Source organism: Balaenoptera physalus (assembly GCF_965194825.1).
Source record: "Balaenoptera physalus genome assembly, chromosome: 11".
Taxonomy (NCBI): Eukaryota; Metazoa; Chordata; class Mammalia; order Artiodactyla; family Balaenopteridae; genus Balaenoptera; species Balaenoptera physalus.
The window spans coordinates 38,468,484-38,495,714 of NC_138896.1; the positions used below are offsets into that span (position 1 = coordinate 38,468,484).

The following is a 27,231-nucleotide window of genomic DNA, read 5'->3' on the forward strand; positions in this document are numbered from 1 at the left end:
TATAATATGGAAAGCACTTAGATTAGAGCCTTCCATGTGGTAAGCCCTCAAATGCTGAGCACAGGAAGGCTTTTTGACTGTACTTCCTCTAGTATTGCAGTCCTGGTATATGAGAGTAGATTACTTGAATTTAGAAAATACTCTTCTAAGAACTATTTACATAAATGTTTCAGTTTGATAAGTAGACATTTATAAACCTTTGACCACTAGGTTATAACTTTAGCTTTTGATAATGAAGTTTCCCTTTATGATTTTCCAAATTAAAGAGGTGGAAAGAGGGATGGTTTTGAGCAAGATATTTAATTTCCAAACCGGGCTCTGCCAGTTAACTAGTTCTGAGGCCTTGGGCAAAGCCGTTTTGGGCATCAGAGTTTTATCTGCAAAGTTGGGCTAATAAGGTCCTCTTCGCTGAGTTTTGTCATAGGCTCATAAGCATAAAAGGAGTACAGGGCCTGGCACTTACTGGGTGCTCAGTTATGGTACTAGTTGCTACGACAGAGACCTTTGACCTAGTGAATGGTCTCTCACCTCACTGACAAAGCTTTATTTTCGTTCTGGAAGTTCTCTGGCAAGCCAGGCTTGCCATTAAGCTGCTGGGCCATCCTGCTTATTTAGTTTGTGGGTAGCTCTAGGTGATACTTGTAGCCTTTGGTCTCTAGAACAGAACTCTGGGCACCCACCTTCCTGCTGGGCTTCCTGATGTGTGTACGTGTTTCAGGCCTTCTCCACAGTAGGCACTCCTGACTACATTGCTCCTGAGGTGTTCATGCAGACCGGGTACAACAAGCTCTGTGATTGGTGGTCGCTGGGGGTGATCATGTACGAAATGCTCATCGGTAAGTTGTGTGCTTTCAGAGGACTTTTTCTGTGCAGTCAGGAAAGAGTCCTATGTTGATAATAGACTATTTCAGGTGGGGGTCATCTAAGTGAGCACTTTTCCCCCCTCATCTTTCAAAGTGAAGTTTCCTAGGTAGAAAACGCTGGGCCATCAAATGTATCCCACTATATTCTGGCTCCCTGGCACCCTCTGGTGGCTTTGTTGATCATTTATCATGGTTTTCTTCAACTTTTCCATCCTCTCCATCTAGCGACTCTTTCATTCACTGGCATTTATTAAACACCCATTGTATACAGAGAGCCTTCACTGGGCCGTGTCTCGAGCACTCTTTACTTCTTAGTTGCTGTCCCCCCTTCTCTCTCAAAGCCTTCAGAGCATGGACCCCTCAGACCTCTCTCCCTGTTGCTTGGTATATCTGTGTATTTAGGGGACACATCTGTGGGGCTGGCTATATGCCTGAGCACTAGGAGAGCCCATCTGTCTGTGGTGGCCCTGAGTGAGTCTGTGTGAATGACTGGTGTGGCGTCGTCTGGCTGTGTTGTCTTTGGGAACACTGGACGCATGCCTGTGGAGGCGGATGTGGTCTGTGTAGAGGGCAGGTGGAGTATTACGGTGACTATCCTTCTCACCTGTAGTTCTCAAAGAGAGGCATGGTGGTCACTTTTCCCAAATAAGGATATTCCTAGAATGGAGTCGTTTCTTAATGATGTTGTTTCATCCTTTCGTTTTCCTCTTTGGGCACAGTGAGCCCCGCCTCTGCAACTCTGCTTCTGTCTTCCTTCTTTTTTCCAGCTCCAGCTAGTAGCTGGCTCCCTAGTGGTACCAGAAGCACAACTTCACTTTGGGTTTAGGAGTTTGGGGGAAAATGAACAATTGGTTTAGATGTTTTCTGGGGTGAGTGGAAATCCTGTCCATGTCATGTAGGGAAGGACATATAGGATCATTAAAGATATATTAGAATCAGATTAAGGGGAATAATCTCAGATTCAGAGTTCTGGGATGTAAAAGCTCCGAAGTTCCCTTTTTATTACAGGCTACCCACCTTTCTGTTCTGAGACCCCTCAAGAGACATATAAGAAGGTGATGAACTGGAAAGAAACTTTGACTTTTCCTCCAGAAGTTCCTATTTCTGAGAGAGCCAAGGATCTAATTTTGAGGTATCAGAGAACATTTCCCCTGTCCCCCAGCCAGGCTTTTTGACATAAGTGAATCTATTTTTTTAAAATTTTCATCATTTCCTGGGTCGGTCTCCCCTTCCTCCCATTTCTCCTTTTCTTTTTCTGAAGAGACTACTTGAGGTATGCTGAAAGGCCTCTGTCTTTTCCAGATTCTGCTGTGAATGGGAACATAGAATTGGAGCCCCTGGAGTTGAGGAAATCAAAAGTAATTCTTTTTTTGAAGGTGTTGACTGGGAACATATCAGGTATATCCATATAAAAAGTTACAGGATAATTTCAGAAAGTCTGTAGTTTGCTTAATACTAATTTAGAAGCACCACTACTGGCAAGCCAAGTATGTTCGGAAGAGAGCTTCTTAGAAATTCAGGGTCTTTTCCTGATTTCCATTCATGGCGAGGATTGGGAGTTGGGGCTTCCTGTCACCCGTGTGCCACGGGACACGTTGAAGCCAGCAGTCGTTTCCAAGGTGAAGTGAACTTTGGATTCCACGGTGAAAGGACTACCTAAGCATTGTGTTGCACTTGCTTTTACCAAGAACACACCAACTTCTCTAGTGTTAGGAGCCACCAGCAGGACTGTCCCTGCCCCTAGGGTGGAGGCTGTCACTGGGAGACAGAGAAGGAAGAGAGGAGTGGAAGAAGGATGGAGTGGGGAAGGGCGCAGAGGGGGAGTGGAGGGGAAGCGTGAAACTGTTGGCGGACAGGGCTCGCAGAGAGCTGCCAGCGCTGCACAGACCTCCGTACTCAGCATTCATTGGTTGAGCAGAAGATGAAGTTGTCATCCATTTCATAATAGTGTTCTAATTCGCATGCTTGTGATTTCTACCTTTGCCTTTTAGCCACTCTACTCGTTGGCACTTCTGGTAGAAGAGGGGCAGAGCCCTACACGAGGGACCATTTAGAGGTTCAGTTTCCCTTTTCAGCATACAGGGCAGGCTGTCAGGGAGAGTGTGCTAACTTTGGATTTTAATTTCTCCTTATTTTTCTTGTCTTTCTTCCTAGCTATGAATAATTGTTACATTTTTTTCATCATAGTTTTGTTTGGTTGTAGTCAGCTGGTGTGGTTGGTCAGTGGTCATAAGCTTTTCAAAGGAAATTAATGCTGCCTGCCAGTGGACAGTCTTCCCTTGTCAGACCAGGGGTCTTTTTTGGAGAAAGACTTGATTACTTGTGATCCATATGATTACTAATCGTAGTAATTTTTGGCATGTATGTTCTTGGCAGAGAGAGGCCTGCTGCAATATCTATTGAAATCAAAAGCATTGATGATACCTCAAACTTCGATGAGTTTCCAGAATCCGATATTCTTAAGCCAACAGGTAATACTACCACCGCCTCAGGCTGCCTTATAAGTGCATTATTTCCCCCAAATTTTGGGGTGATGTTTACAAATCAGGGTAGAGAACATGGAGAGGAACTTCAGGTCTTCAGGCTCTTTGTAAGTATTTTTCCAGTGTTAATGCAGGGCAGCAGTGAGACCTTGTTGAATGGAAAGTAGTGAATACAAACGCCCATATTTAGCCTGCTCAGCTGGGTGGGTGAACCACAAAGATTTGTTCTCTTGTTATTTATTAAATTAAAGGTTAGGTAATCTGAAATGACAGAAATGAGAAAATAAAACTTTTAAAATATTGTGAAAAACATGAGGTTCAAAGAACATAGGCAGGCAAATGTAGAAAATTCGCAGAGTGAAAAATAACTTTTCCCAGATAGAAGCTGTGGTATGTTCTTCAGAATGTCATGTCTTCAGTACTGAGTAGTCCATCAGGGTAAGGCAGTGAATCAACTCTCACATCTGTTTCTTTCCCAGTGGCAACAAGTAATCACCCTGACACTGACTACAAGAGCAAAGACTGGGTCTTCATCAATTACACATACAAGCGCTTTGAGGGTCTGACTGCGCGGGGGGCAATACCTTCCTACATGAAAGCAGCAAAATAGTTTCCTTGAAATGGGATCCTAAATCGAGCAGTTCTTTGTACAACATCATGGTTTTCTTCTCACATAACTGTTTTGAAAGAGCTTCCAAGAAGTTTATGGAACCTATCAACGTGTCATGGTAAACTCCTGAAATGTGATAGTAAGTGGATTCTCTTCCATAATGCATCTGATGACCTGTAGAACAAAGACAACCATTCCTACTACATCAGCCACTAACGGCTGTCCTGCTTCTTTAGAAGCATCATGAGCCAATTTGATGTTTTAAAAAAACTTGAGTTTTCCTAAGTTCATCAGAATGAAGGGGGAAAAACAGCCATCATCCAACATTGAGATTGTAACATATACTTACTGAGTATCAGCCAATTCCTGTGATTTTGTGACATGCTTGCTACCAAGCCCACCAAGTATTTTTTTTTCTTTACAGCTAAAAGTTCCATAGTACTAAGGAAATAAAGCAATAAAGAAAGCTTCAGTAGCCAGCATTCTGGCTGAAGGAAATGATCCACCATTCTGAGTGGGTGGTGGTGGTAGTTTCTCCCCAAACCTCAGCCTCGGGCAAGTAGCTTTTTATAGCCTCCATTCATGGTGCACTTTATTTATGGTACTAGGACAAAGACCCTCAATCCATTTTGATTTATTTGCTTCCGCCCATCTGAAATACTCACGCTGCTTTTCTGAGTGTTGATGGGAAGATACCAGCTTGATCCTTTGTTGCTCTTAGAAGGCCCAAAAAGCCACTGGGCATTGCCAAGGAGTCCCGGATCACGTGGAAAATCCTCACTTTCTCTTCACGGCTGTGTTAGAAAATCCCTTTGGATGTTGCCGTGGACTAGCAATACCCACAAGTGCTGCCAAAAGGACCTCGGTTTATTCCTGGGAACACAGCAAGGAGCGCCCAGGCAGAAGCAGGAGGCCTAGAACCCTCTTGGCTAAGGCGCTGCTCCTGCTCCGTGTCCAGAACCTCCCTGCAAGTGGTGAAGGAACGAGCCCAATACAAAGTGCAGAGCCAGCCTGCAAATCCGTGCAAAGTTCACGCCTCAATCTTTGGTGCAACTGTATTTGTATTCTCTTAGTATTTCTCCTCTCCCAACTTTAAGTAACCATTTTGCCTTGGAATCATGATTACAAATTTTTCCTTTGCAGATGCCTTCCTGGGGGATGGTCCTCTTCACCCTAAAGGGTCACCTGCAGGCTTGGGCTGACCAGGCCTCTCTGCTGTGGTGTTCTCAAGAGAGACCCTCTGAATTTTAGCACAAAGTGCCTTTTCTTTCACAGCTGCCACCGCCTTTAGAGGACTTTTGCTGCATCAGAAAAATGTGGAGGCTCCATATTAATGCATTATTACTTTTAAAAATTTTGATAACTCTTAAAGCATCATTTGCACCTATGTGGTAACTTTGCCTGTAACAGCAGAGTGTCATAGCCAAGCCACAGCTGGGAGACTGCTTTCTGCCAGTCTTGAGGTTGTTAACATCAGCTATGAAAGGAAAGTATGTCCTAGCTTAGCCATTCAGAAAAGAAAAATGGACTATCAAAGTTACAGTAGTAAGTGAAACTGCTTTGGGTTTTAATGTCTTAGAGGAAGAAAAAAGAATATTAGGGAAATATTAACTCTGGATGAAGGTAATGTGTTTCCCCTTATTCTTTCATTCATGGTTTGCTAGTGAGAAGGAAGTGAGATTCTTTTGTGGAACTTTGTAGCTTCTTTGGATTACCAAATAGTTGGGGTCTTGACCCCTCTGTTTTGCAAGAGTGTGTGGTAAGCATGGACAATGAGGTAATAGGAGGGTGGTAGGTAGTCTGTGTGTTGGGGAGTGGCAGGGGATAATTTGTTTTGGGGGGGAATGCCCACATTTTAACTTTTAAATGTCTGAATAAACTGTGTGAAAACAATAGTATAAGTCTGTGATGTGTTTTAAAGCAAATGTGGCTTGTAATTCAAGGAGCCAGAGTGCTGATGGCTTCCTCTAACCCTTTTGTCTGCAAACCGTTAAACACTGAAGACCACCTTTAGGCAAAATGCTTTACCATCTCGGGGAAGACGGGACCTGCTTTTTTGTTCCCTGAGAACAAGTCTTCTGAACTGGAGTTCACGTAAAGAGACTGTCTTCTGTTGGCCTCGCACCTGTGCTCTTCTTTTCACCTGGCTCAGTGTTACTGGGCAGTGGACACTCTTGCAGTAAGTGCAGTTAGGCCAAGGGGAGACCTGCCGACGAAAGTTCTGTCAACCGGTGGACCCTTTATACAACTGTTGTTTGTAGCTCAGCCCCATTTTTTCTCAGCCTGGGGTTGACCAGGAATCTCACAAGCTCCCAGGATGGACTTCTCAGCTCCCTGTGTCCACCAGAGCAGGGCTCTGTCTCTGGATGTAAATTTAAGGAGTCTTATGGGTCCCACTTCTTAGCTCCTTCTCTGGGTCAGGAAAAGGACCCTCAGGCAAAGAGGAAGGGGCAAAGACCAACCAGGGTGGGAGCTGCAGGCAGAGGTTAGTTAAATGCAGCCTTTCCAAGGCTGATGAGTTTCAAGAAACATGTCGGGAACCACTGGCTCAGTGTTGGTCCTATTCACAGATAATTCTGTGTCCTGTCTCTTAGGAGGAGTTAGTTAGAAAATAATAGAACTTAAACTGTACTGCATACTAAAATGAAACTGAATGCTGATGTCATTCAGACTCCTTCATTCAGGAATACATCAGCATTTTCTTCAGTACCTATTTAAGAATTTCAAAAGTAAGAGGGGAATTCCTTTGGGATTAATGGTCAGGCTGTGAATAGCAGATCGCTAATTTTAACACTCATCTGTATAGTGTAGGAATCCTCTGCCATTGATTGCTACTACTATTTCTCTGAATCATCTCCTTGGAAAGCATATTTCCTGGATCACCTTCCCCTGTTACTCTCTCCTGGGCCTCTGTGTGTAACCCAAACGGTGTTTTTAATTGAATGCAAAAGGATTCAGTGAATGGTATTTTCCTTTCCTAGTTAGTTAGCAACCATTTCCCTGGAATGATCTGTCAAAACCAACACTGACTTAAAAACAAACAAGCCTCCACGCTGCTCTTTAGGCATATTTTCAGAGGAGAAAAACATCTTGCCCACATAATACTTAAGCATTCATAAAATACAGAGTTCAATCCCAGGTACACTGGGGATGCAATAGGGAAGCCCACTGTGGTTCTGAACCACAGATCAGTTTGAGGAGAGAATTGCCAGCCACAAAGTTGGCTTAACAGAATTGCAGCATCAACTATAAAGTTATTAGTATGTTAGTGTTGCTGTAACAGTACTATTAAGCCAACCCTGAGTTGTTGGGAAGGTTGAGGAAGCTTCCCAGAGATGTTAGTAAGTAGCAGTGATTTGGCAGAGGGGAAGGTGAGCAGTGCAGGATTTGGGAGGCTGGTAGGTATGGTCCCGTGCTGTGACAGAGGTGTGGAGCTGTGAGTAAGTGTTGCTTCCTGAGAAACACTCTGCAGTCACTTTCGTTACTTCATTTCCCTCTCACTTCAGTCTGGTTTCTTCCCCTTGTGTGAAACACGTTAGTATTAATTATCCCATGTGCAAAACGTGCTAGTACTAATTTTTATAATCATTCCTCTGCTCACTGGCGTCCTAACTGCCACATCCACTGGCTTCTCTTCAGCCCTCATCTACCTGACCACCCTGCTGCACTCACACTGTTGAGTTAAAACAAAAAACTCTGCTCCCACCTCTCTGACTTCCTTCTTGGTAGTTCCTCTACCACTGCCCAAATGCTGGTGCTCCTCAGAGCAATGCCTTTGCCTTTTTTGCACTCATGTGGTCTCCCCCATACTGTGGCTTCAGCTGCCGTTTTTGTGGTGAGATCTTCAAAATGACCATCCTGCCTGGATCCCTCCCCAGAACTCTAGATCCCATGTAGCCAAGTGCCTATTAGAAAATGCCACCTGGAAGGCCTCTTACAGGTGCAAACTGTCCTTATGGAGCTCCTCTTGCCTCCACAGCCTTTTTTCTAGCTCATTGTACCTGCTGTCCAAGCCAGAAATTTCTTACATGATTCCCATCAATAAACATATATAATTCTGGGGCATGATTATCCATCCCACCAGTGTCTTCATCATTCCTTGCTGAGTCCATTGTTGTGGTCTCTTAGCTGACCTCTTTGTCCCTGGTCCTTCCCCTTTCAAGTCTGTCGTCCTCTCTGCTGCCAAAGAAACTCTTTTAAATTTCAAGTCTGATCCTGTTATTCTCCTGCATAAAATCCTTCAGGCTCCTCTGACAGTTTATATACTGAGACCAAACACCTTTGTCTGCGGTACAAGGGCCCTTCCTTACTCTGGCCTATCATCTCTGCATTACTGTCCTCTCCCCGCCCCCACCATCCTCTTCCCTGATGACAATAAGCAACTATTTCACCTTTGCATCTTTGCTTCTGTAGTTGAGTTGGCCTGGAATACTTCCTTTTGGATTCATGAATCCAAAACAACTAGTATTTGTCTTTCACAGTTTGGTTCATGTGTCACGTATAGAACCCTCTTGTGAACTCTCCTCTAGTTTTCATAGTAAAAACTGGCTACTCCATCCTTACGCGCTTCCTGAGTGACCTGGACTATTTATGGATCTGTCTTTGCGCAATTATAAGAGCCCTCTGAAGGGAGGAACTGTGTGTCCTAGTCAGCATGTCCCTGTGACCAAGCAGCGCTTGGCACTGAACATACTCAACGAGCCATGCCTTCAGAGCATGTTCTTAACCTCTGTGCTGACAAAGGCAGGCCTGCCAGGGAGGCCCTGGCTTGCTTTAGCACCCCTTCAAGTTGTCAGTGTCACCAGCAAGCTCTCAGGCCAAGTGTGCTGAGGGGAGCTCAGGAGGCACCTGACTAGAAGAGGGCCGAATCAGAGAGCAGAGGACGAGCAAGGTGCCCCACAGCAGTGTTTCCCGGGGACCTGCCTGGACCCTGCCCTACCTTCTCAGCTGCCTTTCATGCCTGCCATGCTTCCTCACTTGCTTGAAACCAAAAGAAGGAGAACATAGAAGTTTGTGAGTCATCTTACCTTTCAAACTTACATTTGGTTTTGTGGGGTACTACTTGGTTGGATTTGAGGGTTCAAGGGGTCTTGAATGCAAGTTAACCGGAAACTCAAGAGAGCAGATCATTATGGCTCTGGAACCTGTGAATTACAAGAAAGAGCAGGGTGGGAAAAGCACATACAGGCTCCTGGCCAGCCGCACCCCCGCCGGCTGCTGTAGGGAAGAGCCTCTCCTGGGCAGTCCGGGTGCTGCTACTCAGTCCCCTTTAACATCTTGAGTTCCAATATTATTTTCTGCTAAACAACAACAACAACAACAACACGGACACAAATGATAACATTTTATTATAGAAAAAGCATCCCAAATGTAGGATTTCGTAAACACTGGTAGGTGAACAAGTGCAACTTTAAAAGTAAATACAAAGTAAAGAGGCAAAACCTACAAGCATTTTGCCTTTAAGAGAAAATGTAATGTTCTCCTGCAGAGGTGATCCCACCCAGAGCACGGATGTGGCGCCATCTCCCATAAAGGTATCAGGTTTGCTTTCTGAACTATGCCCAGTTTAACAATTTCAAAATGATGGCAAGAAGTGGCATTGAATAAATCACTAACTGATTCTTAACTTTCTATTGACTATTACTCGATAAAGGCTCCCCATCACACTTTGACAATTTAAAGCCTGTGCTCTGATTGTTTTTACTTAACAGAAGGACCTGCTGGAACACTATCCGTCCTTTCTGGGCTTAAGCCACAGTATTTTCATAGACCTGTATACATCAGGTTCACACGGAATTTAGTTCAAAATAATACTGGCTATTGCATATCATGCAATAAATCCAGCTACTTTCTAGCTTCCTTACCTTTTTTTTACTGTCATTCTTTTAATACCTTTTCTCCACTTTGGAGAAACCAATAAGTAAGCTCATCAGACACATTTTAACACTGTCTCCTTGCCTGCTCCCAATTCCTTAATGGCAAATGTTTCCTAATCAACAATACATGATATGATGCAGACACAAACTCAGATCCTAAACCTCAAATTCAGGTTTATCTTGGCCTGCTAAGATAGATACCTCTGAATAAGACAGTCTGGGTAAAAACATTTTCTTATGAAAATGTTTCTGTATAACAGCCTGGCTTACTTATTTAGGCACTTAGGGAAAAAACACCAAACCTGAGTTTCACCTTTTTAATTAGAAATACCTGTTGCCCAGCTGGCCAGTAAATGACTCTGAAGGGAATGACTGCAACCCAGCTCTTGTTCCTGCGAGAACTGCGAGGTCCTGCCACCACGGGATGTCCTGGCCCTGGGAACAGAGCAGCTGTGGCTGAAAGGAGCCACCACATTACAGTGATGCTGCGCTCCAGGCTGGAAGGGCGTGGGGTACAGAAGAAATGTCCTCTCCACCAGAGGGAACCTGTGGGCCCAGTTTTTCCCTCCATCACCACCACCTGGCAACACTGGCAGATTTACCTCCACAGATTTCCAGCTCACTCGAACCCTAAGGGTTGGGGCCGAAAGCACGTTAACCCAGTTTTGGGGGAGAAAAAGACCTAGTTTTGGAAAGCCGGAGGAAATTCATCATTTACGTAGAACAAAGTGTTAAGTACATGCCACACTTTCATACCTAGCTTTTTACCTAAGCAATGACTAATAAGTTTTAGAGTGTTAGCTGAGACATGTCTACCCTTAAATGTTATATTAAGCTATAAAACAGAAATTATACATACTTATTATAGTCTACACAAAAGTTAAATTTACTTTGTGATGGCATGGAAGTCAACCACAAAGTGTAAAGGAAGCACCATTAAACAATTATCCTGGCTGGTCGTGGGTATGAATGTAGTACCAGTAAGGTCAAAGCCAAACCTGACCTCAAACAGCCAATTCTTTTCACAGGAATAAAACTACCCCTGGCTACAAAATAACGTTAACCCTAAACATTAACCCTGGCCATCAGCCTTACAAATGGATGCCAATGATAATCAGAATAACTCTGTAGCTGGGGGATGGCTCGGTTTAACCCCTTACTACTAATTTTTCTGAATAAGGAACAGAGCATTGATGTCCCCTGTGACACTGGCCCTGGTCACATGCACAGAAAATACGCGCCTTAAGAACACTCTTGTTCTTCAAGCCTGGAAAGAGTAGCTGTCAACACCCAATCTGACTTCACCTTTGGAGAATTCTGACTAGGGCGGTCATAAAATAGCATCAAGTAGCTTGCCCTACAGTATCCTGTGGAAACGGAATTTAAGAAAACCAGTCCTGTTCTCAGAGAACTTGAAGGAAACTATGTGTCTCTTTGTACATGCTCAGGGTAGGTGATTGGAAGGCCAACCTCTACCATAAAATGGGAAAGATCTCAAGACACATCTGACTCTAGAATCTAAATTTAGCTCTACTGTTAACAGCCATGGAGACATCAGGGTAGGTGGTACAGTACCGAGAGGAGTGATCTGGGTCGTCACACACCATGTACTGTTAACCCAGAGCTGACAGATCAATCAAAATGACTAGGCCTAATTTCCCTTCAACTCATTCTTCCTTTGGAGATGACATTAATATGGTTTTCTTACCCAGTGTGAGCAGCTGATAGGCTATTTCAAAAATTAAAATATCCTGATACCTAAAAATACTCCACAGTATGAAAAGAATATACTACGAAAAACCCTGCACTGAGACAAAGTCTAGGCAGGTGACGTTTTCCCACCCAGATTCACCCCCAGTCCTACCCACCGAGCTCTTATTAGTCTTTCTACTGAGAAACTGAGCACTTCTGAGAAATCACTGCCCTCATCTTGAAAGCCTTTTAAGCCGTATCTAAGGTCTCCTAGCCGCACCCACAGCAACATGCTGGTCAAGGGTGAAGACCTATGGCTTCACACCAGATTCCAAGCCAGGATAATCAAAGTGTGAATTTCACTCCAAATGAATGATCAGTTTGTTTAGGGTCAAAAACCTTGAAGCTAAAAAGGTTTCATGAACATTGTTATACATTATCCTTCCTGTCAAAGAATCTGTGAGGTTTTGGATTGTTCATTGCAATAATGAAAAAAAAAAAAAAAAAAACCGAACTGAAGCTCCTAAGAATTTCCTTTTGGACATTTTGAATGAGAGCCTATTTCTTCCCAGATGCAACCTGGGCACAGAGGCCACCAGGATGGTATCTTCACTAACCTCTAATGGCCATCCAATTAGTGCCTGCTTGTAGAAGATAGAGATTGTCTCCTTCTAAGTTTGGTCCCTTTGCTGCTAAGTAATTTGCCTAGTATAAAACCAAATAAAACAAACAAAAGCCAAGAACAGAGTGTAAAGGATGAGAACTGCTTTGCTGAATATGAGGCAATAGGAGTCTTCACCTCCTTTCCTGCTTTTGCAGTTACACAAAGACTCGGTGAACAGCACCAGACCCAAAATTTTCAAGTTACCAGGGCTGCTGCAAAGCTGGTACCTTAATTACCAGCGAGTGCTTTTTCATCTCCTGCCGGAGGCACAGACTTACTGAAAAGGACACACATTAATTATGGTCGAAAAGGAAAGTATGGGGGAGAAGCATGTCTCCTACTTAGTGTGAGACAAACCATGGGGAGGATTGGCTATGGGCATCCCAGACAGAGAAAAGGCCGGCAGAGGGGCGCACAGCTGCCCCTAATCCTGAAAGTCGTTAGAAGCCATCTGAGAAAGTGGGGCATTTAGCCGGTCAAGTTCATCCACTTGGGGCGGGTGGTGCATTAATATCTCTTGGTCCTCCAAGACATCTTCTCCAGCAGCTACCAGATTAGTGAGGGATTTGCTTCGAACACACTGGAAATCCACATGGCGACTCTTTCCTTCTTCTTTTTCCCATGACATCTGGATAAAGGGGCGCTGCACGTAATTATAGATCACTTCAGACCGGCCACCAGGTCTCCTCTTAATTTTTTCTTTACAGGTAGGATAACCTGAAATGGGAAAAAAGCCATCATGACCCCAGCAAAATTGCTCTGGTTTCCATACTTCCTTCTTCCTAACCACATGAATTTCCTCCCAAATCCCAAGACTATGTGAAAACTACAGGGAAGTGACCACATTCCCCGAGGCCCAGCCACCTACATGCTTGCTTCTCTCCTGCTCAGGTTAGTAGGTCTTGTCCTTAGAAGGGAAGTAACAAAAATTGTATCCCTTCTAATGGAAGGGGGAGAAGCCTCTTACAGATTTCAGAAGTCTTTATTTTACTGGCTTCAATACTATAGAACAAAAATCCTACTGGGGCATGGTTACTCTAGTCCTCTAATGCTACTGCTTAGAGGGCAACCTGTATGAGAAGTAGTTAAGGAAATGCGAAATGTTTAAGCCTAAAGAAAAAACTGGGATGCTGCCTAAAATATCTGAAAGGCTGTCACAGGGATATGGGAGAAATCTTATTCAGAGTATGTATCTTCACAGGCTAGAACTAGAAGGATGACAGAAGAGGGAGGAGGTTATCTATTATATATGTGGAAGAATATTCTCATGGTAGGACAGTTTGATGGGCTACTGTGGGAAATGGAGTGATCCCTGTCACTCTGTCCCTGTGGTTTCCAAAGAGACAAAGGAGGACACAGTAGAAAGAGGTTTCACAGATGATCTCAAAAATCTCTTGCAACGTTAAGTTCCAACCTAAGTCGGACACAACGACGGGTTCTGTGAGCAATATTGAGACAGCTAGAGTAGCAAAACACAAGAGTCAAAGACCCATGGAGGGGAGACCAGAATGGCTTCAGCACTCTCCGGGAATCAGTCTCCAATACCCTTCCACGGAGACCACAGGTTGGGAGCCATTGCTCAAATCATTTAAAGCAGTTTGGTCAATATATCCAGACACTCCCCAAAGGTATGTAGTGGAATAAAATGAGTCTCCAAGTTATAGTTTTCAGAAGGACCCTTCCAGATCCCAGAAAGATCCTCACCAAGATTGTTGGCTAAACGGCTGGCCCTCCCACTTGGTGAGCCCACGAGCCCTGCTACATTTACCCCCCCGGTGCCTAGTCCTCACTGCTCTTTATCCTGAGGCAGTAAACTGGAACTTATTCCTACAGCTGCTTTAAAGCATTTTCAACTGGAAATAAAATGACAAGGAAATCTAAGGGCAAACTAAAACAAAAATAGGAATCTTCAAACTTGGGTAGGAATGTAGTTTCCATGTGTGTCTATTCTCTAGGCCCTCGGAAGCCAGGTTTTAAGGACAAAAGCTGTGGCCACAGATCCAACCTACTCCATGAGCCATGCAAGCTGAATATTGACTGGGATGTTCTTTACCTTCAATTCCAATGCGAATGTTTTTCAGGCCCCGTTCCTTTAACACTGTTTTAGCGACATCCCGATTCTCAATATATTTGAAAAATCTATAGAGCTTAGAGCTATAAAGAACTGGGGGAAAAAAAATCTGGGGTTAGTCACGGAGTGAATACCTCTGTAAGAGGAAGGAGATGAGCTAACAGATTCAGACTAATGCCCTGAGCCCTGATGCCAAAATATCCATATGGATCACAGGTTAAATGTTAAATAATAAATAAACCGTAAGAAAGAAACCATACAAGAAATTTTTATAGTCCCAGGGTAGGAAAGACCTTTCTGGATATGACATAAAACCTAGAAGTCATAAAAGAAAAACTGATACACTTGATTACATAAAAAAACATCTCTGCTTATCCAAAAACACTAAACAAAGCTAAGAAGACAACCAACTGGGAAAAATATTTGCAACTCATATTACAAAGGGCTAATTTCCTTGATATCTATAAAGAGAGTGGTCACAAATAGAGAGATTTTACAAATCATTAAGGAAAAGACTAACAATCCAATTTTGTAATGGGCAAAAGGCATGATTACAGTTAACAGAAAAGGAAATGAAAATGGCTCTTAAAAAGATGTTCAATCTCATTCATGAAATGAGAAATGCAAATTAAAAGTCAAGTGAGATGCTGTTTTCCACCTATTAGAGTGGCAAAGGTAAAAGTTCAGTGAAACTCTGTCTTGGTGAGCGTATGGGAAACAAACCCATCATATACTGTCTTGTGAGTATAAACTGGCTTAAACTTTATGAAAGAGAATTTGGCAAATTTTATCTAAATCATAAAAGTACAAAGCTTTTGACACAGAAATTTCATTTCTAGGAATATTATTCTATAGAGATATACATGTGTGAAAGACTTTGTTTAAAAAGATATTCACTGCAGCATTATTTATAATTTATAGCTTAAACGGTCATCAAAAGGGCTGGTTAAATCAATTATAGCACAATCATACAATGGAATACTATTCAGCCATAAAAAACACTGTGGAAGCTTTTAATATAAGACATGATATAGAACAGTCTCTACAATATGGTATCATTTGGGAAAAGAACATGTAATTGCTTATGTATGTGCACTGAATAAATCTGGAAGAATATAAAAGAAACTGAGGAGGAAAACTGGGTAGATGAGGTGGGGTGGGAATAAGACTTTTCAATGTATATCCTTTTGTATTTTCTGAATTTTGAATTACTACCAATTCAAAAGGATTTAAAGTGAAACAAATGGAGAGAAGAATGACACCACTGCTTAATGTGCTGCCGCAGTACTGACATGGTACCAGACACCAGCGGTAGGCATGGGAAGCATAACGATGTTCCCTGTGCTCCCCGCAGGAAAGACCCCCATCCAGGTGAGTGTGCTCATCACCAGCTCAACAGCGACAGTCACACTGGTTCTAGGATTTAGCCGCCACTCTGGGCAGCACATTTCTTGCTGGAAACAGGTACATCATGCAAGGGGCTCCTACTTTGGGAATACTCCTCCCCCATGGGTGGGGGGTGGTCTTCGTCCCAGTCCACAGAATCCTCATCCGTCAGCACGACGATGTGGCATTCTCGCTCCCCTTTCTTGGCACAGCCCACCATGATGGGCAGGATCAGCTCTTCGAGGTAGTGATCAAACTGCTTGTGAGCGCCGTCATTAGACAGTTCATGCAGTAAAGCACCTGGGAGACAAAAGGCAAGTGAACATCCTCTCTGCTCAAATGCAGGTATTACTGGAGTGAAAAGACTATGAGGTAACAGCTGTTATCATTGATAAGGTCCAGAGAAGTGGCCCATTTAAAGGCAGGGTATGTCTCCTACTCCAAGGCTATAATGTTAGATACTTTTCACATTCTACCAATCTCCTCCTGTTTAATAAACCCTGAGCATTCCGATCAACTGAGGTTTTCTTGACATACAATGTCAGAACATAAACATTAATTCTACAAGAGACAGAACCATCATTTGGGGATGACTCTTTATAGTACCTATTCTGAAGATGCTCTGGACCGCAACTTCATAGAGTACCACAGAAGAGGAATGATCTCAAGTTTGGCGACACCAAGGGACTTGCTCTAAGTGTGTACTAGACTCAGCAGAGACACCACACATCTAGAGAACTTCATGGAATATGCAGGGAAATGTACCATGAACTTCAAAGAATTTTAAAATCATTTCAGGAAGCCTAGGTAATGATAAGAGCATGGAGTTTATATTCAGACAATCAGTTCTAATCCCAGCTTTAACGTTTAGAGCTTTGAAAAAGCTAATTTCTCCATCTTCTCATTTGGTAAGTGAGATTATCACCTATCTTTCACGGGTTAATTGTGAAACTTATGCAAGTTCACATATATAAAGCACTTAAACACTAAGTTAATAATAATGATAAACTGTAAGAAGAACCCAGCCAATTTATGTTGTGTGACTTTATTAGTGAACCTTCCCTCATATCTGAGGATCAGTATCCTTATTTGTTAAAGAGTTGAGACACCAAGGTCCCAAGAGGGGAAGCAATTAGCTTGGTGACTCACGGGGTCAAGCTAGACTCAGAACCCACTACATGTTCTCTTGTTTACTCCACTTCTCACAGAGCTTTGAAACAAGAGAGGGAATGGTTAGTACCATGTCTCTGCCTCTACAGATGATTTTCAACCCACACTTGAAACGCTTTCTGTTTAGTAATAAAAAATGTCAATTCCAAGCACACTCAAAGTTCAGCTGCTCAAACGCAGCTGGCAGCTTCTCCCGTACTTACTCAGATCTTGACATCGGATAGTGTTGAAGTCAAAGTTAATGCAGAGATAATCGCACGTATCTCTAAGGTCTGGGATAGAGATGCCATCAGGACAATTGATGATACCAGTTTTGTAATAATCCTATAAATAAATTGGGAAGAAGAAATGTAGGTAAAGAACAACATGAAAAATTCCCTCTTCAACCCCCTACTCATTCCTGGTTCTATTAAAGTGGTGGGTTACTAGAACTATCACCAAATTGGTGATTCATTAGATAGCAAAGTGGCTCCTGGCCATCTTGACATGTTTAATCACAACTTGATACCTGACTGAGCTCACACAAGCAAGAAGGACTTAAGAATTATAGGAACAGAAAATAAAGCGGGAAAGGCAATAACTAGAAATGATAAACCCTAAAGTCAGAACACAGTCTGATGGAACTCTCAAGGCTTCTGACCATGCACCCCTCCAGGGAAGATGATGTAACAAGAAGGCCACTACACACCAGCACTGTTCGAAATACAGTTGCACTGATTCCTTCGGCAATCTCATACTCGCCCTTCTCATTGGGCCGTGTGAAGTTGTACTCTCTTCCTGGTCCAAACATCCTGAAAGATACCCAGGCAACAATGTTACCCGCTGCAGCAGGATTCTTCACAGATGAGACTTCTCCCTACTTCACCTCATTCTGGAAGACTCCGTCCCACTCTTTCAGTGTAAGTTAAAAACAGAGCACTAGGACTCAACCCCTACACGACACACTCAAGTCTTAGGAAACTCCCTTCAGATAGGAAAAGAAGGTAGCAATTGCTTTCAGTGTTTGAGTGCAAGGAAGAACAAAGCAGCAAGCCCTCACAGTTCACTGTAGTGAGCTTCTGTGACAGCAAAGAAAGTAGAACAGCACCTGCAGAGCTGGCCCTTGGAAAGTCTCTGGAGTGTGTGACAGTCGCCTCTCCTGCCCTCCCCAGCGCCCAGGAACCTGCCCACGCACCGGCAGCTCAGGAAGACAGTGTCTCCTTCTCCTCACCCATCAACATGTACCTATCCAGCACACCATCCTCGATATCTCTGAGTTTTGCTTTTCAATATCTAATCTGATAGATGAATCTGTATTAGTAGGCGCAGATGTTACTGCTTTCCCTTTCCTGGTAGATTTTAATGGCGTAACTCCGGAAAAAATGCCCTTCTTCAATCCAAGGAGTAACTAATGATGGGAATTTCAGGTCAAGTAGAAAAGGAGGGTAGGTATTCGGATCATCAGCAATTTGACATATTTCAGAGAGGCAGGCCTGCTCTGGGCATGAATTCAGAGCTCATGAGGGCACAGGGAGGAAGTCTTGCTTTTATATTCATCTTTTCCCATCCTTCCTCTCTCTCTCAGATCCCCTCCAGTAAAACTGGCCCCATGACTTCTACTACTCCTGCTGCACGTCTGTGTAGGAGCTGTGGAAGGAGAAGACAGGACAGGACAGGTGCTGGTATCTTCAGCTGGCCCACTGGGGACTCACTGCCTTTTCCTTCCTTAACCTGTTGCGAAGCCCTGCTGTCCAACTGTTCAAAACTGTTATCATCCACTTTGAACTGGCTGTTTTCCAAGGTCTGAAAAAGACTCACATGCTTTCCACATCACTACACCATACATAAGAAATCCATTTAGATAAAAGTAGTCTTCAAAGGATGCTGACATTTTTCTGGAATGTTTTGGTTGAAGTGTAGCCGAGACAGCTATGAATCAAAATAGTGAACAACATGCCATAAATATAATCCCCCCTCAGAGTCATTCATCCACTAGTGGCATGGATCTGCATTAATCCATTCTCAGCTTCTTAGTTTGTCCCCCTTGTGACCAGTGGCCCACATTTGTAAGCTCACTGGCTAGGCTTATGAATACTTTACGTAGCCACAGGACAGAACAAACCTAAGAAACTCAGAATTCATGACCTCGGCTGACTCAGCTGATGAACCACGTAGATAAAGGGGTCTATTACCCAGAAAACGCTTGCTTTTCTTTTCTTGAGCGCTACTTTTGGAGGCAACCTACTTCAGACAGACAGCCTACCCTGAGGAATGCCCTTTTGGAAGGGCCTGGGGGGAAATGGTGGCGATACCAAGACTGAAGACGTGAAGTCAAGTCTGATTAGGGCCAATTTAGAAAATGTTTTAATGTTCTATCTTAATCTTAATTCAGATGTTTAAGAAATATATAGGTTTGGCTCTGGTTAAAAATGGTTCATCATGAATTTGTATGTATATGTTTAAGTACACACATATTTGAACAGCTAGATTCCACTTAGCCTAAAATTCAGCAAGTTAGTGTGATCGATTCTGATTTCTAATTCAGTTCAAATTAGTTCAAAGTCGGAGTGAGGTTAGATCCACTTTCAAGTACTAGATGAAATCCTCAAACGCCAAATGCTTGTGTGTGTATATACACTCAAATTATTTTACTCTTATCCCAATCTGCTCTTCATGTTAAGGTCTACAGTTGGCCAGAAAGAGATCTCCTAACTCCCAGCTCAGGCTCTGAAAGTACTTCCTGGACAGTGCTCCTCCTCAGTAGACTCCTTCCATCCCTAAGCTCTAACCCTAAAAAGCTGGAGGCAGGAGATGGTGAGGGGAGGGTAAGACTATAGTCTGAATGAAGCAACACATAGGAAGGAACACGACGAATAAAGAGAGCAATCGTCAAACAAAACAGCCAGATACAAAGATCCAGTTTCAGAAAACTTGAACAGTAGTGGAGGCATTAGAAATTGACACCATTTGGACCTTTTGCACTCCCTTTTGTAGGGGGGCTCATTTCACTATACTGGTTTTGTAAATGAAAGTACCCACCCCCCAAAATCACCAACACATATAAGGTTTTTATGTCCTCTGTCTCGCAAAAGTATGAAGGTAGAAAAATAAGCAATGAAATGTTTTTATTCTCAAATCTAATGCAAGGCAAACAGCAGGTATTTCTATTCACAGAGAACAGAGTGAATCTGGAAGGAAATTATTATCAGTTACCTTCCCAACATGGTATCTGGATGAGCAGTGAAAATTTGTGGATTGACAACAAAACGTGTGCCATCTACGAGAAGTGTCACTTTCTCTGGTGCCTGAGAATGAACGTTACTGCCAAAGCCCACAGTGCTGTTTCCAAATCGTTCTGGAGCGATGAAGGGTTCATGGTTCCGTTTATTCCCACTTTGGAAGCAAGAGCCTTTGATGTCTTCAGGAAGTGGCATCATGTGAGGGAACTGAAGATTTGCTGGCTGAGAGGCAGAGTCAAGTGGAAGGTCTAAAAGATCATACAAACAAACCAAAATAACTTGACAGCAAAAAGCCCTGGGGAAAAATAAACCTTGTCCTCTTTAAAAAAAAACAAGAACAAAAACCATTACACAAACAAAAAAACCCAAACTCTAAGTATCCTTACGCAAAAACTCTTGGCTAAAACACGTAAAGAAAAAACACAAACTAGAGACTCATACTGGATCCCCCTGAACTTTTTCGTGTGTGTGTGTGTGTGTGTGTGTGTGTGCGTGTGTGCGTGCGTGTGCGTGTGTGTGTGTGTGTGTGCCCGCGCTGGGGAGGGGAGAATGAAGACAGTAATGCCTACACTTTAAAATAGAACAATTAAACAATTTTAAAGTAAACTACACACATGGTTAAAAATAATTAAACACTAGAGAAGCATTTCTGTGGAAAACAAGCAATCCTTTGCCATACTGCTTAACCTTCCCTAGTCTTGTTTCACAGAGGCATCGCTTTTTTATTTCCGTTTTCATTTCTATCTCTAAATAACACTCATATTTCCTGTGTTTTATTTAAGGAACTTGATAACTCTGTTAGCCAAAACTATTTGTTTTCCACATTCTTAAAAAACATTTCTAAATGTTATTTTCCAGAAAGGATAGTGACAGTCTCTAATTGTCACTTTTCCTAGAAATTCACTGAAAAATGCATTTTCCCTATGCATAGGAGAATCCTAACATTACCAACACCGTTTTTTGAACAGGCAGGTCTTGCTCTCAACAGAAAAGTTCCAGTGCGGATGGTCTTGGATTAGGATTCATTCATGGAATCTGAGTTTTTGTCCTAGTATCACCAAAGAGCCATTTTCTTTAAGTAATTTATTTGATTTTTCTAAACCTGATTCATCATCTGTAAAATGAAAATAATGTTCACTCCACCTACCTCACAGGACTGGTTTAACTATCAACTGAAATAAAGTATGTGAGAGCACTTAAAAATGTATTAATACCACATCATGTAAACAGGCTTAAAACTAAATATATGAAATCTGGATGTATACAGAAGAGAATCAGGGGAAAGTATTTTCAAAAGGATTACCAGAAGATTCTTTTTTTTTTTTTTAATTGATGTTTGCTGTTTTTATTATATAGCTGTACATTTTTTTTAGAAGGTTCTTTTAAATAGGGAGTTCTCCTAATATATTAAAATAATGTTTTTTTTTTTTTTTTAAATTTATTTATTTATTTATTTAGTTTTGGCTGTGTTGGGTCTTCATTTCTGTGCGAGGGCTTTCTCTAGTTGTGGCAAGCAGGGGCCTCTCTTCATCGCAGTGCGCGGGCCTCTCACTATCGTGGCCTCTCTTGTTGCGGAGCACGGGCTCCAGACGTGCAGGCTCAGTAGTTGTGGCTCATGGGCCTAGTTGCTCCGCGGCATGTGGGATCTTCCCAGACCAGGGCTCGAACCCGTGTCCCCTGCATTGGCAGGTAGATTCTCAACCACTGTACCACCAGGGAAGCCCATGTTTTTTTATTTAATGAAAAATTTCAAATATACCAAAGCAGAGTTAATACAATATGTATACATCACCTAGATTTGGCTAGCTAACATTTTCCTACATTGGAAAGAAATAAAATGTTATAGATACAACTTAATGTCTCACTCCCGCCCTTCATGTATTTTAAGTTTCTACACAATAATTCATTGTTAGCTAGAGTACACTCAATTCTTTCCCCATTTGCTTCTAGAGAAAAGGAAACCAAAATCTAGACCAAAAACCTGTTTAGGGATCATATCCTAGAGCTTCTGATAAATTTTCAACTTACAAAGAGCTAAGTTTCCACACAATCCATGGGCAAGCCTGTAGCAAGAAACGCTTTAATCACCAAGACAGGCTTTCAACACTCAAAGTGCTATTCTTAAAAATGAAAGTAGGTACCTAACTTATTCAGTTCTTTAGAACACTTGATTTTCCCCCAGCTATGACGCAATTAAATTGGGTTGATTCCTGAAGGATGCCTCAGGTTCCACCCTGCTTAAATGGGTGAGTAGGAAAAGAGACTCATTGCATAAATTCTCCGTAATGGGGCACTCTAGGGTGGCAGTCACACTCTGCTTTTTTGTCCGTTGATATATATAAAACAACAGCGAACGCTGGCCGGAAAGACAGAGGTTTAAATCCCACCCAGTCCGCTACCTCGTGGCAGTGTGAACCTGAGCAAGTTATGCCTAAGCTTTTGAAGCCTCAGTTTCCTCATCTGTAACAGGAGGATTAATCTAAGCAGGGATCGGCAAACTTTCTGTGAAGGGCTAAAAAGTAAATATTTTGAGCTTTGTGGGTCACAGTCTCTGCCACTATAGCAGGAAAGCAGCCATATAGACAGTATGTAAACAAATGGGCATGATGGCTGTGTTTCAAATTTTTATTTACAAAAACAGGCAGTGGTTCAGATTTGACCATAGTCTGCCACCCTTGATCTAAAAAAAGTAAAGTTTCTAGCACAGTGAGTGCTCAATAAATGGTAATTGCTATTATTATTGTTGCTATTGTTTTTATTAAAAGTTAAAAAGAACCTGACAATTTACCAAGAGCCTTCACATCCATTCACTCAACAGTCTTCTAGCCGTGTGAGGTAAGAAGAATTATTAACAACCTTGTTTTCTAGATTAAGAAAGCAGGGCTCAGAAAGATTAAGGATCTCATCCATGGTTACAGCTGATAAGCAGCAGAGCTAGAATGTGAATCTGTCTTCTGACTCCAAACCTGAGACTATTTTTCTTATACCATTACCAAGTTAAATGTACTAAACTGATTAAATAAGTGGAGGTTTTTTGTGATAGCTTTATATAATTGTGGTATATAAGCAAAGCTAATTAACTGGATATTTTATTTATTAAGAACATTTATGCCTTCTGGGCAGAATAGGTGCTGAGGTGTCAGAAAGCCCTCCACATTAAGTCAAGATCTAATCATCGTACCATCATTCCTGGGACCTAGAGGATAAGTAAGATTTTGAAGACCAGAAGAAGCCAGGCTATTTGCTTCTTTTTCTTGGGCTGCAGCTGAGGCTTCATCCATCAGGCAGCTGGCCTCCTGCCGCAATAACCTGTCGCTCTCAGTGCCACGGTGAACATTCATCCTTGGACTGTGTATCCTGAACTGTCTGCTTGATCAGGGAGAAATCCTGGAAGACAGGAATGTACATGATTTAGAACCTTCTCCTAACTAGAGGACTGACAGACAGCTCTCATTCTTATTCTGAGAAGAAATGACATCTTAAAACATTTCTGTGATTTTATATTGAGAGGAATTGTGCTCTAAATTGTGATTTAAATTGTCTTTACCAAATCACTAAGAACGCTGATAAACTTGTTACTAGGGAATAATTTTAAGCTTTATTCATAAACAGACATCAAATCCACTGACTTTGGCCACATTCACGTTCAATTCTGCATATTAAATGGTGGTAAAATAAGTTGGTGGTGTTTATCCACAGAGACACATAGGGGGCAAAGAGTTCAATTTGTCAATTGAAGAAAACCAGCCCATATGGTTTTAAAAACTGAGACACATACATTCCTGCAACAGTTAAGCACTAGGAAATGAGAATCACAACTATAATGCTCGTATGAGAGTTAGAAACCAGAAGTCACCTGCACTTAAAAAGAAAAAAAAAAAATTTACTTATACTGCTCAAGTTCTCCTTTATAAGTTCTCTCTTTCACTTTCTCTCCCTTATGCTCCACCCTCAACCCCCACCTCAAAGTTATACCAAGATATCACTGGCTATAAGGCTAACTGTCCCCCAGCAGTGCACAACCACTGTGAACACCACCTCCTGAGTGACTGCCACGTGCGAGGCATTTGCTGATTAGGCAGAATGGGGGGGGGGGTCCCTGAGCAGGAGGCCTCACACCTTTCTTCTAGGTAATGACACCCTGCCCAGCAGCCCTTCCATCCGTGGGGGCTGCCCAACTGCTGACAAAATTCCTGAAATTCACCCTACTTAAGCACTTTCACAGTTTATACAGTACTGAGTTCCACTTGGTGTTCTGGTGGAAGAATCATATCACTAGCAATTTTTATGCATAAGGACTGCATGATAACACTGTTTTAGGACGAAGTTATGTCACTAAGATCAGCAACATGTTTTAATACTCTGAACTTCCTGAGATGCAAGCATGCAGAGGTGCCAATAAACACTTGTAATGTGCATTAAATTTTGAATCACTTCATAACCTGTATTAATACATTTTTGAGCATAAAATTGATTATCATTTAGTCCCTGTTTTAACCTGCACGAAGTATAAAAGTGACCCCTTTGAAAAAAGGAGCCAACACATATGCCTGAAAACATAATTTTAAAGAAGAGATACTTTCACAGTTGATGAAATCTTGAATTTTCAGACAATAGCTCTTACAACATAAGGCAAATTGAGGAAATAAAGTGAATGTTCTGTTGGAAAACCTGATAATGTGGCTACAGCTTTTTCAGGATTACCCTTTCTTAAAGAAAAACATATTTACACAAAAAATTCAGCCCCTTAAAATTGATCCCCAGCAATTGGTAAAGTCAAATAGAACCACCACTGCCTTCAAATTTGATTCAGAAGATTTCAAAGTCAAAGTCAAAATCAAGTCTGGAGAACAGGATAAAGAAGATCCATGAAACTGGAAAAAGCATTACTAACACTGCAAAGGCCAAAAGGGGGTCTGCTTCTTTAAGCTTAACTGGTTTTGAACTATGTTTCACTCCATCTACTTGAGCTACTTCTCAACTCTTCACTAGCCGCTCAACAACTAAGTTCGAACTTCTCTTTGTTGCTCTCCAAAAGATCTCGTGGACCAAAACAAATTTGAATAAGCTGATTTCTTAAGAATTTGCACAGACTAGATTATTTATTGTATAAGTTACTTCATTTATTCCTTATAATGTGTGAAAAAGTTTCACTGTAATAGACTATAATGAAAACATCTTCTTCCTAGTCTATAATACCAGGGCTCAAACTTCAGTTTAACTTATATACAATGAATTAGTAAATAGAAAGATATACTTGGAAATTAGCAGGGTAGATATCTCCAATGAGGAAAAAGAAAGTAACTTGCTGAGCACTTAACTAAATACAAATAAAATGCTTGTTAATTTTATTATAAATAATACATGAATATTTCCCTTCTAAAAAAATTCAAACCTGATAGATAAGGCAAGAAAGGACACTGATCCATCATACTCAATCCCAGTCGCTTCTCCAAGTAACTGTATCATGACCTGCTTGGTATGAAGCCTTTTAGACTTTAAAAAATGCTTTCATGCTATACAGGTATACTATAAAAGCATACAGTTTTTAAAAAACATACAAACTATATACATCATTCTCATTCTGCAATACGTTTTTCTAAATTAACCTTCTAAAAATCCACCCATATTGGAAGACATATCTATCTAGTTCATTCCTTTTTAACTGCTGTATAATATCCTATGATTCTACGCTATCTTTTAATTTTTAAGTTGTTTCTAACTGAACTATTACAAACAATGTTTCAATGAATAGGATCAGAGTGTACCATGAAATTCCAGGATAGGACTCAATTTGCAGTTTTCCCAAAAGAATTTGGCTTCAAAACTCCTTTTTTCAAGAAACCATCTCAGGATTAATGCTTAATGGCACACACTTTAAGAAATTACCTAACCCATCATTTACCAAAGTCCCCTATAAACTAATGTTTCTACAATCCTAGAATGACAGAAGAAAACTCTCTTGATCTATGAAACCTAAGAAGTAAACTGACCGACACCAAATTCTTCAACATATACCAGAACAGGATGGATGTTTTATTCAACTTTGAATGTATATTTTTATTGCCTACCATGGTTCATTTCTGTAACCATCCCCCAACTGAATCTTGGTCCTCAGAACAGATCTAAGGAAAAAAATAATAAAGAAAAGAAAGAAAGAAATAAGCAAAGCACTTGAACAATATAGTTCTCTATTGCTACAAAACTATTCATGGCCAACACAGATCTAAAAGTCACAGCAATGTACAACTACAGGAAACAAAGGATCATGACACACCCCTGGTACACCTAACAGTCACTGAAGAGACTGCTTCAGAAAAGAACTAGGAGTTACAAATATATTAATAATGGAACTCAGACTGTATAGCTGTGAAGCAAAACAAGCTTAATATCCAGCAAGCCAGCTGAAGCATCACTTCCGCACAGTACGTGAAAGCATTTTTAAACTCTAAAGAGCTACACAAATATACATTTTATTATTCATTTCATAAGCCTCCCGTGAAGGCCCCTATTTTGTTAAGTCTTATTTTTGCTGACCTGGAACAGCAAAACCATTTAGCACCATAATCTCTCCACCTTGGAAGATTTGCATACAATCTTTGATAGTGGGATTTTCTCCACATATTCTTTGCACCTAAAAAAGGACATGCTGGTTTCTCCCTAGAACATAATCGTCTCAAGTATTAATCCAAAATAATCTAGATAATAAGTCTATGTATTTTCTTCTTTTCACTTGCAATTTCTTCTAATCAATTATTTATGAAGAAAACAAGATAATGGAAATGTAATCTGTAGTTAATTAAGTTCAGTATCTTGCAATTGAACTACTCAGATTTTGAAAATCTCGTTGGAACGAGGGTGGGGGCAAACTCAACTCGGATGTATCTCAAAAGCATAATGCTTTCAGACTGTTAATGACACAAGGGTATGATCTTCTAAAAGGTAGGATCCTTTTATACCTCAGGGCCATGTCTCCTTTCTGTGTAAAAGCCAGGAGGTAAAGATGAGGTAGGATGCCACAGAATTTGGTAAATGAACCAATCTACCCTTCGTCTATACTCCACACTTGAATTTAGAAAGTAATTATATCTTTGCCAAACCTTCATTCCACACTGACAAATCCTAGTCCTTTCAGTCTGTTCTTATGTGAAAACCACTACATTTCTTTAACTACTTTGACTTTAGTCTAGTTCCACTG

General features: G+C 41.6%; 2 protein-coding genes across 10 annotated transcripts in view; one reads left to right on the forward strand and one right to left on the reverse strand.

Moving 5' to 3' along the window:
- Window positions 1-5,849, forward strand: part of STK38 (serine/threonine kinase 38) — a 42,310-nt gene extending 36,461 nt beyond the window's left edge. For 2 of the 4 annotated variants that reach the window (XM_082412621.1, XM_082412622.1), the window contains exons 10-14: window positions 719-836; window positions 1,872-1,995; window positions 2,166-2,261; window positions 3,240-3,334; window positions 3,826-5,849. In XM_082412621.1, the coding sequence (XP_082268747.1) occupies window positions 719-836; window positions 1,872-1,995; window positions 2,166-2,261; window positions 3,240-3,334; window positions 3,826-3,956 (564 nt within the window). In that variant the 3' untranslated portion in view covers window positions 3,957-5,849. The remainder of the gene's footprint in view (window positions 1-718; window positions 837-1,871; window positions 1,996-2,165; window positions 2,262-3,239; window positions 3,335-3,825) is intronic. The other 2 variants (XM_082412620.1, XM_082412623.1) reach the window with 2 other exon arrangements.
- Window positions 5,850-9,282: 3,433 nt separating this feature from the next.
- Window positions 9,283-27,231, reverse strand: part of KCTD20 (potassium channel tetramerization domain containing 20) — a 38,183-nt gene continuing 20,234 nt past the window's right edge. For 4 of the 6 annotated variants that reach the window (XM_082412642.1, XM_082412643.1, XM_082412644.1 and 1 more), the window contains 8 exons: window positions 26,105-26,158; window positions 23,215-23,420; window positions 20,008-20,281; window positions 17,504-17,606; window positions 17,019-17,139; window positions 15,748-15,945; window positions 14,242-14,352; window positions 9,283-12,905 (listed from right to left, as the gene is read on the reverse strand). In XM_082412642.1, coding sequence (XP_082268768.1) covers window positions 12,613-12,905; window positions 14,242-14,352; window positions 15,748-15,945; window positions 17,019-17,139; window positions 17,504-17,606; window positions 20,008-20,281; window positions 23,215-23,374 — 1,260 coding nt within the window. In that variant the 5' untranslated portion in view covers window positions 23,375-23,420; window positions 26,105-26,158 and the 3' untranslated portion in view covers window positions 9,283-12,612. The remainder of the gene's footprint in view (window positions 12,906-14,241; window positions 14,353-15,747; window positions 15,946-17,018; window positions 17,140-17,503; window positions 17,607-20,007; window positions 20,282-23,214; window positions 23,421-26,104; window positions 26,159-27,231) is intronic. The other 2 variants (XM_082412646.1, XM_082412647.1) reach the window with 2 other exon arrangements.